The sequence below is a fragment of the Vigna angularis genome, chromosome 11 (genome assembly GCF_016808095.1).
Source record: "Vigna angularis cultivar LongXiaoDou No.4 chromosome 11, ASM1680809v1, whole genome shotgun sequence".
NCBI lineage: Eukaryota > Viridiplantae > Streptophyta > Magnoliopsida > Fabales > Fabaceae > Vigna > Vigna angularis.
The window spans coordinates 20837991-20853283 of NC_068980.1; the positions used below are offsets into that span (position 1 = coordinate 20837991).

Here is a 15293-nt window from a genome sequence, read left to right on the forward strand (position 1 = left end):
AAGATACAACACTCAAGTTCATGTAAGGTCCTCTAAAAGAGGCAACAAAGTCTAGAGAAAGCTCAATGATGCTCAAGGAAACAAAATAAAAGGAAACCTCACCCCTAACTGGGACAACCCCTATCGTCTAGTAAACTCTCTTCAGAAAAAAACACACAAGTTATAAGAACTTTGATGAAAACTAATTTTGACCGTGTGAAATTTTAATCATCTAATGAAGTACCACAACTAAATGTAAGAAGAGGTTTGTACTCCTTTTCATTTGCTTGGATTTTATCCCTAAGTTGAGATTTTCTGAACAAGATTTTAACAAGACACACCATATTTCATTAATAAAGTCATTTTTTACTTAGATTGTTTGTTTACTTAATTATTAACTAAGTTTACCTCGAGACAAACATCAAAGAGAAGTAGGCACATCTCTAAACTCATCCAAAGATGACAACACAATACGAAGCTTTTCCAAATAGCAACACAAAAGTCATTTAGAAAACGACGACGTTAAGCACGCTTAAGATAATGACATCCAAACTTACCTAAAGGGACAAGATGCAAAAAACCCATTTAACATGCAATACTTTCTTAAAACAAGCAACTTTAAAATGTCCGGTCAATGTAGCCATAAATAGTCATATAAAGCGTAAAATCAGTGTATCATCATACATACATATGTGCTTAAAAATTCACTCATCATTTTAATACAGATCTAAAAGGTCATTTCAAAGTTTCAAAAGGCATTACAAAAGTTCTAGACATCATCAACTAAGACATTAACTATGATTTCCTTATCCATGTTGAACTACACCAAGTTTAGGCCGAAAACAAAGTAGCTAGCTTATCTCTTTGCCTTTTCAAATCCTGCAACATAAGCAACTAGGTGGTACTCTACCAATTTCATCTTTTCGATAATAAACTCACTTTTGGTAGTGTCTGACTCTTCCATTGTCTTGGAAAGGCAAGTTACTTTCTTTTAATGAGTAGCAGCACTACTTTCAGCCTTATCGGCCTAGTCCTTCAAGCCTTACTTATATTCCTTCAGAATGCCAAGCTTTGAGGTTAACATATTAATCCAGCTAGAACTTTGTGCCAATTCTAAGCCCTTGTTAATGAGCTTCTTACCAAGATCATGATTAAGGTCAACTACCTCATCCCTATTCTTCTTAACCTTATCACCTTTCTAGGTTGAAAGTCATATCCTCCTCTTGTCGCTTTAATATGACAATCTTCTATGTATGACTATACAACTCAACAACCATACCCACCTTCTCTTTTTCCAATTTACCAAGTTTCGTTATCAGTTAGGCCTTGCCAATCATATGGCATTTGTAGTACTGCATGGGCCATCATCACATTGACATAGTTAATAGCCCCTTCAGGACCCATCATGTTTAGCAACTCGATTGAAGTTGGAAAGACAACCCATGTTTGCAAACAAAATCACTGTGCATGCAAAAATTCCATAAGGAAGGAGCCCCTTGCACACATATTGAAACATGGTCTATGTGGTTAAGGAAACCCTCGCACCTAGGTTTGAAATATGACCCCTTTTTTTGCCAACATGTTATCGACTTGAACTTGTTATGGTGAACCCAACTGAAGGGAATTTGGTTGCCAAGTAGTAAGGTTCAGGAAAAAATGAAGTTCGACCTCTTTAGTTGAAGCTTTTAACTTGAAAAAGAGAGTTTTAAAGTTCTTGAAGGATTATGTATATACAATAAAGAGGGAACCATATTGAGTACCATTCAGCGACACCCAATCGACTTTAGGTATATGCTTTAATTGGTAAAAGTAAACAAAAAGAAGAAGAGTACATACAAGCACTAACCAGGTACATAAGATCTGGAATGCACAAAGGCCCAACTATAAGGAGGAAGTTGAGTCGGTGCAATGTTCATGTAATTAAGGAAACTGGACTCATAGTCGGTCAAAGGGAAAGTTACATCAAAATCTTTGAAAGTACACATAAACAAAGATAAACTTATCCTCCTTCATCCTAGGTCTCATAAAAACCATATATGTGAGAGAACAAGGAAGAGTTGTAAGCCCATCCGAAAAAATTATGAAAGAAGTTGCGAACTCGATAACTCTCTTGGTAGAGGTAAAATAAAAAATGTAAAAGGCAACCTCGTCTCAAATCCAAGTATACCTACAATCTTTGATTAGGAGGAAACGATTTGTTAGGAGATGAGGATGTTACTTGTTTCCCCTTTCCCTTCGGCTTAGACTTTCACTTTTGCAAAACTGTTAAAGAAACCCTTGAAGAAAGGATTACAAAGGAAACAACAGATAGGGATTCTGGTGAAGAAACCCTATCTTGAGAATCAAAAGAGGACACAAAACCCTCATCCATGAGGATAATCTCCCTCTCTAGTAAAGGGTGACCTAAAGAGGAGTTGGACAAAGAAGACATACTTACCAGTGGAAAATGCACAAAAGGTGTTGAAGAAAGGTCTCTCAATGAGTGAAAATGAAGAGCTTGTATACCAAAAACACAAAATTTGTAGAGAAAGGAAACCTGAGGAAGAAGAAACCCAGAGCAAATGAAAAAAAATGAAGGCGAAGAGTGAGAGTTTGAAAGATTTAAAAGAAAAGGGATTAATAAAATGTCATTTCCCTCTAAATATATACCACGTTTGACGCTTCGCATTCCTTGCCGAAACTAATGGGATACTGCTACATTAATAGAGAAGTCAAATACATTTAATGGCAGCTTTGCATGCCTAAAGCAATAATCACAAAAAATCCTTCATTAATGCAACACAAAAATCAAAAGTGTGAATGACTTTACTAGTAGAATAAGTTCAGAAAACAAAACTTTAGAAGGTAACACCGAGTACCACCATGGTCAAAGACAACCACCTAGAGCCCGATCAAAAGGTCATCCACTTGCACATAAAAGTCGACTTCAACTCTGCCAAAAAAATTAGTTAATGTTGTAATAAGATCTTTTCCACTTACATAAGTAAGTCTTACACTACACAACTTGATCAAAAGACCAATTGTCTTCCAAACAAGATCTTTTCCACTTACATAAGGAACTTGTATTAGTATATAGAAGGATTTTATAAAAAAAAAAAAACTTTGACAATTTTATCAATAATAAGTATTCAAGTTATATAATTGTTATGGTCGGTCATTTATAAAATGATTATTTACCATTAATTAATTACTTGAACTATGTAACCATATCTCACTGACTCTATATAAAGATTTCGACCATGAAATACAACTTCCTTAAGCCTTACTCATATGTTTACTTATATTCTAAAAAGATTTTGAACATTCTTACTTCGTTAAACATCATATAGTCTTTTACATATAAATCATCCATGTTGAAATTGATCTGTCTTACGAAGCTATTTCCAGGAAAATCTTGGAAATACGAAATCCAAGTCCAGTAAGAAGCATTGGAAGAGAATGTTTAGAAATTTCTAACAAAGTGTAGCATGGAAAGAAAAGGTGTAATTGGAAGGCAACCCACCCAACCTAATAAAATGAATCAGAATAGTAATAGAAGCAACAACCACCATAATAATAAAAGCAATAATAAAGGGAATAAAATAATAAAAAATAAAAGGAAAAAGACAGAGACATATGATTTGGATGATGCAGTGACAGGAACACGTCAGAAACCTGTGAGAAAAGAAAGGGGGCAGAGGCAAATTGCAACAGCAACAACGCAAGGAAAGGAGGCAGTTGGACAAATTGGTAATTTCCGCCGCCAGAGCATGAAGGAAAGAGAAAGAGAAAGAAAAAGAAAAGAAAGAAATGTTTGATACGCGTCTCTATGAGGCCCATATTCCATTGCCATTACCGACCTCACAACGCATCGCAACACCTTCAAATCCCCCTCTCCTCTCTCTCGCCCCTCTTCGCAACCCATCCACAATCACAACCCTTTTCTCCTTTCTCTCTCTCTCTCTTTCTCCGATCGCAAAAACCTAACTCCGTTTTCTCTTCCTCCATGGCTCAGAAAACCGAGAACGAAGAAACCGAGTTCAAGGTTCCCGAAACCATTACTCTATGCGTCAACAACTGCGGGGTCACAGGGAACCCTGCCACCAACAACATGTGCCAGAACTGCTTCACCGCCTTCACAGCTTCCACCGCCACAACGTCATCCGCTACCGTGGCCACCGTCGGAGTCTCCTCCCCCTCCGCTAGATCCGGTGCGTCCGCGCGTCCTCAGAAGAGATCCTTCCCCGAAGAGCCTTCCTTGGCTGCAGATCCTCCCTCCTCCGACCAAAACACGCCGTCCGAGGCCAAACGCGTCGTCAATCGCTGCTCCGGTTGCCGGCGAAAGGTCGGACTCACCGGATTCCGGTGCCGGTGTGGTGAACTCTTCTGCGCCGAGCATCGGTACTCCGATCGCCACGACTGCAGTTACGACTACAAAGCCGCCGGTAGAGAAGCCATCGCCAGGGAGAATCCGGTGGTTAGAGCCGCGAAGATCGTCAAAGTCTGAAGAAGAAAAAACAAAAAGGAAGAGAAACCCGAAACGGAATCTCGTCGTTGACCCGGCTCCGCGCGATCGGTTCGGGTCACGGATCTTCGCTTTTGTTTTTTTCAGATTATATATATAGAGAAGCAAAAGAAAGTAGCTGATGACAGATTTAAGAGAGAGCGTGTGTGAGGTTTAGAGAGAGAGATTGTTGCCGAAAAGATGAAGAAGAATTTATCTGAATTTCTCTTGTGTTCGATCAAGCTCAGATCGTTTCATATTTTTTTTTCCTCTTATTTTTACGCTTGTTTTCTTCCCGATTTGATCTTGAAATGATAAATTATTGTGATTTACCATGTTTGTTTCCATTCTCACGTCGTGGATCTGATTACTTGCGTAATTTCGATCGAAGAATATTGTTGTTTGCATCATCGATGACGGTTCGTTGTTTGAGAAAATATGAGTTTGTTTGATTAGAAATTAATTTACTACTGAAATCGATTGATTCTGAGATTGAACTCGTGATTTTGAATTGAAATTAATTTCTGGAAAACGTTGAATTTTCTTGTTAGATTATTTGGTGGGCGATGATGATTTTTCTGAGAAATGAGACACGGCGTGGTGGAGTAATTCGGCGGTGTTCGTGGGGGTATTGTGGTAGTTTCGAGCGCTTTGAAAATGGAATTTTCGGTAACAGCGATAATTGAAAGTGGGGTGGGGGCCACGTGATTTGACATGTGACGATATATCGGGCTGTGAGATAACGAGTTCGGGTGCTAGATATCGCGGTTTTTTCCTTTATGAAAGTGACTGGTGCCTTATGTGACCCAATAGAGTATCGCCAGGTGTTTGCTGAATAAAGGTATGTGACGTATGACACAGACATTTTTCATAGTTTTTTTTTCTCGAAAGGAATATTTTTTTATTTAATAAAACGAATCTTAAATTTTTCTGTTTTCTTTTTTTCCTGAGGAAGTATATTTATTTCGGATAAGAGGATAGCGAATTGCCTTATTAGGTTCTGTATCCTCTAAGATATTCCAATCTTCTTGTTTTTGAGAATTTTTCAAATTAGGCTTATTTGACTTACAGATAGTTTAAGTGTCAATAGATGAAAAGGGATTATAAACGAATTATAAGTGAGTCGTTTAATTTATAAACCATTATAGAAATACATTTTTTTAAATTGTCTTTTAGTTGATAATTTATTCTTTATTAAAAATCGAATGGTTTTTTAAATGATGTTTTTTGTACTTTTTAATTAAATAATTTTATCTTTTAATACATATAAATAATTTTTTTATTAGATCAAATATGTAATTGTATAATTACTGTCGTCAAATATAAATGCTTAATTTCTATATTTAAAATAACAAAATCATATATTCTTTTAAAAATTTTAAAATATTTTTTTATAATTATGTATATTTCTTTTAAAATTGGGTTGTTTAAATTCAAAAAAATTAACATACCCAAGTACAAAGATAACATGTATTTAAGTTTCTCTATAATAATAATAATAATAATAATAATAATAATAATAATATGTACTGTCAAAATGGATTAGAACTCGTGAACTAATTTGATTCACCACAAGTTTGGACCAAGTTAGATTTGAAAAAATATCATTTTTTGATACAAGCTAATTTTCAACCCACTTAGAACTCGGGTTGAACCTGTGGTGAGTCAGGTTGACTCATCAACTTATCTAATTTAATTTCATTATTTATTACTTTATGTTTTAATATTATTAGTTAATACTTTTTTTATTGTCTTGGAGATGAGATAAAGAAAAATATGTTTTCAAGAGAAAAAAATATTATGAATTTATCTATTTAAGACTCTATTATTATAAATGGACAAGTAACACAAAAATTATCAATTTTAGAAACTTATTTGTTCCCTTTTTGTGCTTGCTTTTGGATTACATTTGAATTGTTTATACTTTTGTCTTTGAAGTTTAACATCATATTAAAGTGAAATTTATTTAAATTTGAACTACAAAGGAAAAATTAATTTTTTAGATTTTAAAAAATATATATGTAATTAAGTGAGCTAGTGAGTCAACCCATTAACCCACCAACTCGTGGTGGGCCAGGCCAGGTCAGATTTAAATTTTTTTGGCTTGCTAATAAATAAGCTGGGTTGGATTGACTTACTAAGTGACCAACCTATGATGGGTTGGACTGGGTCAGGCCAGGTTACCCGTTTTGACAACACTAGGCATGGACATCGCAATAAATGTGAAGATCATTAAGAGGCATGTGACAATTTTTAACAATCAATGTGAAAATGTGCAAGACAAGGAATCTGGAGAGTCCTGGAGTTGAAGAGTTGGATTGAGCATTAAGAGAATACTTATTCATGATAATCATGAAATATCATTATCTTGTCGAGCATCTGTTGAGGGTATTTAGAAGTAAATCAAATCAAAGGAATATAATGAAGAAAGGTGAGTAGATATAAAAAGTCTCAAAGGGGTAAAGAGAAATGTATCGAGAGACATGGGATTAAGGAAGGGGATCAAAAGAAAATGTTGTCTAGAAATTGAAGTGTGGTCGAGAGGCAGAAAAACATTGAGAGAAGTGCAATCAAGGCAAAGGTTAAAGTTGATCGAGAAAGGAAATACTTATAATAATTGCTGCAAAACACGTGGGAAAAATGGGTACACCTAACATGACATGGGTAGTTTAAGAAAGTTAATTCATTTTTAGTAATTTTCCTTTTATTTTATTAATTGTCAATAAAAGAGAAAATATAAATAGGTAGTTCAAGTGTAAGTTAGTAGTTACAAATTGTGGATACAATTTCAAATAGTCTAATAACACCACAAACAAGAAAGATGTTGATCCAATGTTAGTTGTAGCAATTTGGGTCACTTCTTTTATTGATTTGCTTTACTAGTTCTTGCTTTACCCTTGATAATTTACTTTACTATAATTTACTTTCCTACAAAACCTTCTCTCGACTCTTTTCTTCTTCTATTTTTCTTATTATTATTTTTATCTTTTTATTCATCTACGATTTCCATCCCTAAAAATAAAAATACCGAGAATGTGATTGTAGAAGAGAAATTCACGAATTACTCATTGAGATTTATGCTAAGAGAGAACTCAATAATTTTAAGATATTTGTAATTCTAATTCATAGTAAAATATTGGAAGAGAATTAAGTAAAATGAGTTACAACATTCAAAGGATTATCTTGTGATAATTATAATCTGAAAGAAAAAAAAATTTGAAATCAAATGATCATGTCATATGAACATATACGAAAATAATCTATCAAACATAAGATTGAATTATTTGATTGATTGAGAAATATTATTGGTCTAACAATTCAAATGTAGAATCATATTACACAAAGTTTTCTTAGTAGGACATATATGACATATATAACATAAAAGAAAGAGAAAAATTCAAATCAAGCTCGTGCTTATTCAAGTAAGGAAATAAGATATCACAATAAGCATCAACAAGTAAGAATTAAAGTCTTACAGAATGAAGTTGAAGATATAATATAAAGAATTAAATTGAACAATTGATCAAGTTATTCGTTATTTGCAATTTGAATTCTCAAAAAGTCAATTTTCTTTTTAAGATAACATCATCGATTATGAAAAACCAAATAGCCAACTCTACTTGGATTTTATATAGAAATAGTACATCAACTTTAAAAGACAATGATGTAGGATTGATCCTTGAAAGGCCATGTATGATGTAGTTTGTTTTTGGTTAGGGTAGGTTTAGTTTAGTTTAGTTTGGGTAGCTTCTGGTTAGTTTAGCTTTTGTCCTTTTTCTTTTCTTTATATTTTCGCATCTTCAACTATATGTTGCAAATAAATTTTTGTATTCTCCCTTCCTTCTTTAATTAAATTTTGTTTCTTGCTTTTCTCTCATTTTATCAATATGTTAAGATGATATTAGTAGTGTTTTTTTTCCTCTTTCGTGTTTCTTGGCTTTCGTCTTCTCATGGATGTCACACCTCCTCCTCCACCCAAAGACCTAAGCCAAGTTACACCCACCCTTTTTTCCTCTATCACTCTGATGGGCCTAGCCTTGTCCTCACCTCCCAACCTTTGGACCACCAAAATTATACCATATGGAGTCGTGTTACTCTCTCTGTCAAGAACATACTCCCTTTGGTAGATGAAAGTCTCCGAAAACCTCCTTTGAATGATCTTATATTTTCTGCCTAGAATCGTGCTAACAACATTATGACGTCATAGTTGTATAATTCAATTTAAAAGGAATTCGTCACCAACGTTCCTTTTGCCACTACAACACATGAAATTTGGGAGGATTTGAAAACTAAGTTTTCAAGAAAGAATGGACCACATATCTTTCAACTTTGTCGATAATTGATGTCTCTATAACAAGGATTTGACAATGTCAACATGTATTACACGACCCTCAAGTCAATCTTGGAGGAACTTTCAGTTACCGACCCCATTTTTAATGTTCGTGTAGAGGTCTCCAACATCTTCAAGCTCATACTGAATCATAATATGTTAAACCTTTTCTGATGGGTCTTAATGAATCATTTTCTCATATTTGTGGTCAAATCCTCCTTTTCGATCCTCTTTCATCTATTGATAATGTTTTCTACCTTATCCCTCAAGAAGAGGCGCAACACAAAATTATTGGTCATTCTTCATCCTTTACTCCTACTGATTCTTTTACGTTTTTTGTTAAATCCTCTCACAAGATTTCTGATAATGCTAAGAATAAAAATTTCAAAAGAAATCTCAACCTAAGTGTAGTCACTGTGAATTACTTGGTCATACTAAAAAAAAATGCTACAAGCTAGTTGAATATTTCCCAAACTATTTCAAGAATCACGACACTTATATAGTGTTAATCAAGTTGATACTAATGTTGATAATTCTTCTTCTTTTTTAACTCCTACAAAATACCAACAAATGATAAATTTTCTCACTACAAATATGGCCTCTGAAAATAAACTTGATGATATTGCTATTATTGTGATAAGTAACAATATTCCTTTTTCTTCTACTAAATGTTCTTTTTGGTGAATATTAGATTTTGGGGCTACTTCACGTATATCTTGTTTTAAACATTTATGTCAATCCTATACTCCTACTCATGATTCATATGCCTTATTGCCTAATTCTATTGGGGGAGGGGAGGGGGGAGGGTGTGGGTGGTGGGCGGGGAGAGGGAGATTTAAATAGAGTTTAAAACTTTTTCACGAATAAGTGTTAGATGTTAATGCAAGGTTAGACGATTTGCATGTAGTGTTGAACACTTAAAGATTTTCATAAGCATTTATAAAACTTTTAAAATGAAAGCAAGGATAAAGACTTATACTTATATTGGTTCACTCCAAACTGAGCCACGTCTAGTACTCCCTTAACCACTCTTAAGGGGTTTCACTAATCCTTAAAATATTGCAATCGAGTTTGACCACTCCTGGTTTTACAAACTAACCCAACTGGTTAGACGAGTTTCATCACTCCTAGTTTTACACTGGTCCAACTGACTAGATCGTTTAACTCCACTAAGTTAAACCAACAAGTATTTTAATTATCTTTTGAATATACAAAATAATAGAGGTTTTTGTAAAACAACTACAAATGATTACTCTCGTAGAGAAGATATATTTTCAACAAGAAATTCTAGACAATGTAAGCAAGAGAGAATGCTGATAATGTAAGAGCAATAATAAATCTTGTTCTTGTTTCTTCTCTTCATGCAATCCTCTTTATATAATATTTTTTGAAAAAGATTTGTTACTTAGATCATTGACTTTACCATAGGTGTGTAGTCTTTTGGTACGAGGTCGAATGTTATGTTGCTTCTTGTAGAGGCAGTTATGTTGCTTGTACGGATGCGTTAGACAGAAAGCATTAAGAAAACATTCCTAGAATATCTTCCTATCTCTTAACATTCTTGGGATCCGATGTGGAACTTTCGAATAAAGATATGTAGTTTATTCATTTTCACAGAAAAAGAGAGAACATCACAATAGACAAAAGAGAGTACTATTTCATACATACGCTAAAAGCATTAAACGTTCTTAAGTGTTTAGGCATGATACATGTACTAGGATTTAGGTAAAGTCTGATTGGAATAACATTCAACGTTTATGATAGTATTTGTGTTAAACTTCAAAATAAGGTTTGCTTAGACGATTTTATCTTAACAAATATTTTATTCCATGATTACTTTTTTTCTTCTAAAGGTGTTTTTGCATCAATTCTCTTGTGTTGAAAAAAGACCTAAAAGAATAGTGTGGTTGAATGAAAACATTTGCATATTTTAAAGATTGCTAGACCTTTAATGTTTCAACCTAATGTTCTTGTTTAGTTTTGGGATGATTGCATTAAAACTATTGTTTTTCTCATGAACCGTACTCTTAGTCTTAATTTAACAACATATCTCGAAATCTTGTTTGATAAAATTCAAGATTACTCTGCCTATAAAACTTTTGGCATTGTTATGCATTTACTATGCTTTCTCATAAACATAAATTTAGCCTCAAGGCCATTGTTGTGGTTTTAATTGGTTATCCCGCAGGATATAAAGGCTATAACTTTTTGACATCAAAACTAACAAGATTTTTATATCTAGTGATGTCAAATTTTAGTAACACATTTTCCCTTTTCACAATATCAATATGCAGTCTAAACCAGTATATTTTTCAATTTGTTCTACCTAATTTTGCTACAATGTTTTTTATGATGATAATTTGCATAATAAACCTACTCCCTTAGATACTCATATTAATCATGATTTCATTTTTCATCTCCCACACATCATCCTCTTACTTGTTGCTGAAACTCTCGGGTTACTCATCCTCCATCTTATTTAAATGATTTTCACTGTTATAATGTAACTACCCACATCACTACCTATTTTATTCAATGTAGTATTAATTACTCTGAGCTTTCTAGATCAAATACTAATTACATTTTTCATATTACTGTTAACTTTGAGCCCCAATCTTATAGTTAGGCTACAAAATTTCTGTTAAGATTTCTAATTAATTCACTATATAGTAAATTACCAAATATAGGTTGATTTATTACATTAGCTAATTTTCAGGATTAGTTATAGGGATTAGCTTAATTATAGGGATTGGGCAGTTTTTATTTCCAGAGATATATTCTCTCTACTGCTCTACATATACCTACTTTTTGTAATCATAAAAACATGTTTTTGAAAGCCATTTCACAACATGGTATCATGAGCCCGGTTCCTTAAGCTTGATCCACCATTTTCTTAACCTCTTTTTTAAACACCCTGAGAACGCATAAGATGTCTGATAAAAACTCTGCACCCAAACCAGGGTCTGCATTGACTCCTGTCATTATTCAATCTGAAAGTGCTTTCAATGCCAGAATCGTTCTTAGTGAAACAAATTACAACATATGGTCACAGATATTGGAAATGCATATCGCAAAGAGGGAGAAACTCTCATAGATTTGAGGCAAGGAGAAACAACCTACAGAGCAAGATCCTGGTTATGAAAAATGGTATGCAGTGAATCAAAAGGTGAAGAGGTGGTTGTTGTTGTCCATGAGCCCAGAAATTATGAAGCGTTACTTATGCTTAACCACAACCCATGAAATTTGGAGTGCATTATCTAGGGCATTCTATGATGGAAGTGATGAGTTACAAGTCTTTACTTTGAATCAAAAGGCCTTTACTACAAAACAAAATGGTAGGCCTCTCTCGAAGTATTATAGAGAATTGATAGAAATTTTTTAGGAATAGGATCATCGTGATAAGGTGATCATGAAAGATCCTGAAGATGTCATAGCTTAAAAGAAATCAATTAGATGACTAAGGGTGCATATATTCCTTGCGGTATTAGATGGTGAGTTTGAACAAATTCATGGAGAGATTTTATGCAAAGACATGTCCCAGAGTTGGAGAATTCTTATGCATTGATTCGTCGAGAGGCAATACGTCAAGCGACTTTGAAAGGTGAAACAAAAAGTTCTGACAGCACAACCATGATAGCTCGAAACAAAAACTGGAAGGGTTAAACAAAAGGAAACCATCCTAAAGCGAACTCAAATACATATAAGTCTAAATTTAAATGCACTCACTACAATCAGCAGGGACACACTAAGAGTCATTATTTTGAACTTAATGGATATCTAGAGCGGTGGGATCATAGTCAGGATCAGCGAAGAAAAAATCCAACTACATCGGTTGTTGAGGCAAAAATCATAGATGAGGCCTCCAAAGAGTCCACTGCTTTGATGGCAATTAGAGGTAATGATGGTGAATTTTCTGTACCTATTACTAATAGCACATGATAATTGATTCAGGTGCTACTGATCATATCACTTTTGATTCTAAACATATTTCATCCATGAAACCATCCTCAAAAGAATTGGTTTTCACTACCATTGGTGACACAACCTCTATTATAGGAAAAGGATCCTTAACTCTTACTAATAATTTTACTTTGGATTCTGTTTTAGTTATTCCATCTCTAGAATATAACCTTTTGTCTATATCACAAGTTACTACATCCCTAAATTGTATTGTTATTTTTTGGCCTAATTTTTGTGTGTTTAAGGACACTCAGACCAGATAGACGATTGGTTATGGTGTTAAACAAGGAAGATTATACTATTTGGACTTGGTGTCGAAAGATTCTGGGAAGTTAGAAAGCGCTTTAACCGTGAAGAGTTCTACCAAACAAAAAGAAGAAACTGAAATCTAACTATGGCATCGTCGCCTGGGACATGCTTCATTTAGTTACTTGAAAAAATTGTTTCCTTTATTACTTACAATGATTGATATCTCTGTTTTTCGTTGTGATGTATGTGAATAAGCAAAAAGTCATTGTGTTCCTTTTCCACTCAGTTTGAATAAAAGTATTGTTCCTTTTATGCTTATACACTCAGATGTTTGGGGTCCTTCTAAGATTTCTACTCTAAGAGGATCACGTTGGTTTGTTACTTTTATAGACTACACTAGAATGACTTGGTTATGGTTAATGAAGTCCAAAGGAGAAGTGAACTTGATATTTCAAAAGTTTCACAAAATGATTGAAACCCAATACAATGCAAAGGTTCAAGTTCTTCGTAGTGACAATGGTGGTGAATACCAGAGCCTAGACCTCAAGAGGTACTTGGAAGTACATGGGATTATTCATGTCCTAATACACCGTATAAAAACGGTGTTGTCAAGCGAAAAAATCGGCACTTACTAGAGGTGGTACGTTCTTTATTACTAGAGGCTCATATGCCTTTGTCTTATTGGGGAGAGGCTCTTAGAATGACAACATATGTCATAAATCGTATCCCTTCTAGCTCTAATGAGTTTCAAACGCCACTACAAACTCTCATGAACAAAGTGGTTGCCCTTGGTAGTATAGATTTGTCTCCTCGTATTTTTGGTTGTCTAACATTCGTGCATATTCAAATGAACCTAAACAAATTGGCACCTCAAGCTTTACGATGTGTGTTTCTTGGATATGCTATACACCAAAAAGGGTATCAATATTACCATCCTCCAACTAAACAGATGTTTATAAGCATGGATGTTGTTTTCCATGAACGAATAATGTATTTCTCTTCATAATCTACACTTCAGGGGGAGAACCATAAAGAACTGCAACAACGATAATTCTTATGCAAATAACTTGCAATCAAGTTGTACTAATGAGATGGAAAATGAAATAAATGGGACTTCACATTATGAGGTGGTGACCAACTTGGTATGACTCCTCTTGATGACACACCTAACCAATCATTTGCTGTCATGGATGCTCTTAATCTTGTGCCAACAAAAAAAAAACTACCAAAACATCACACTAGATGTATTCCTAAACTCACTTATGAGCCCACTCTTTCTAGTAAGGTTAGATACCCCATGAATAATTTTGTTTCCTACCACCGTTTGTCTGAATCAAATAAGTCATTTGTAAATCAATTATCTACTGTTGCCATTCCTAACAATGTACAGGAAGCCTTGGCTGATCCATGATGGAAAAATGCGATGAATGAGGAAATGAAAGACTTACAACAAAATGAAACATGGGAACTTGTTGACTGTCCACCAGAAAAAAAAACAGTTAGATATCGATGGATTTATGCTATAAAGTATAAAGCAGATGACACAATTGAAAGATTAAAAACAAGGTTACTAGCAAAGGGCTACACTCAAACTTATGGGGCAGACTATATGGAGACATTTGCTTCTGTGGCTAAACTTAACACTGTTCGAGTGTTCTTATCTCTAGCAGTCAACTTAGATTGGCTGTTACAACAGTTTGATGTAAAGAACGCCTTCCTCCATGGAGAATTATCTAAAGAAGTTTATATGAAACTGTCACCAGGATGTATAGTTCCAAAGAAGCATAGTCAAAAGGTGTGTAAATTAAAGAAATCATTGTATGGCTTGAAGCAATCTCCAAGGGCATGGTTTGGAAGATTTTCAGAGGTAATGACTGTTTTGGCTATCATCAGAGTAATTTCGATCATACTTTATTTCTAAAGAAACAACACAGTAAGATCACTACTCTTATCATATATGTAGATGATATGATTGTTACTAGAAATGACCCTGAAGAAAAGAAAGCTCTACAAAGATATTTATTTGAAAAATTTGAAATGAAAGAACTTGGTCCTCTGAAATATTTTCTTGGGATAGAAGTTTCCAGATAAAAAATAGGACTATTTCTCTCTCAAAGAAAATATATCCTAGATCTTTTGCGAGAAACAGGCATGGAAGAGTGTCATACTGCTACTACTCCTATTGAAGAAGGATTGAAATTGTGTCTTGAGCCAAATCAGATTCCGATTGACAAAGAAAGATATCAAAGGCTTGTAGGAAGATTAATGTACTTGGCCCATACCAAACCAGAT

The 15293-nt window shown here is 34.3% G+C and overlaps 1 protein-coding gene across 1 annotated transcript; it reads left to right on the plus strand.

The window, feature by feature from the left end:
• The first annotated feature begins 3575 nt into the window (after positions 1 to 3575).
• Positions 3576 to 4704, plus strand: LOC108333085 (zinc finger A20 and AN1 domain-containing stress-associated protein 5). The gene has a single exon (XM_017568417.2). It carries the CDS (start codon positions 3788 to 3790, stop codon positions 4463 to 4465), a length of 678 nt encoding a protein of 225 aa, XP_017423906.1. The 5' UTR covers positions 3576 to 3787; the 3' UTR covers positions 4466 to 4704.
• The last annotated feature ends 10589 nt before the right edge of the window (positions 4705 to 15293 follow it).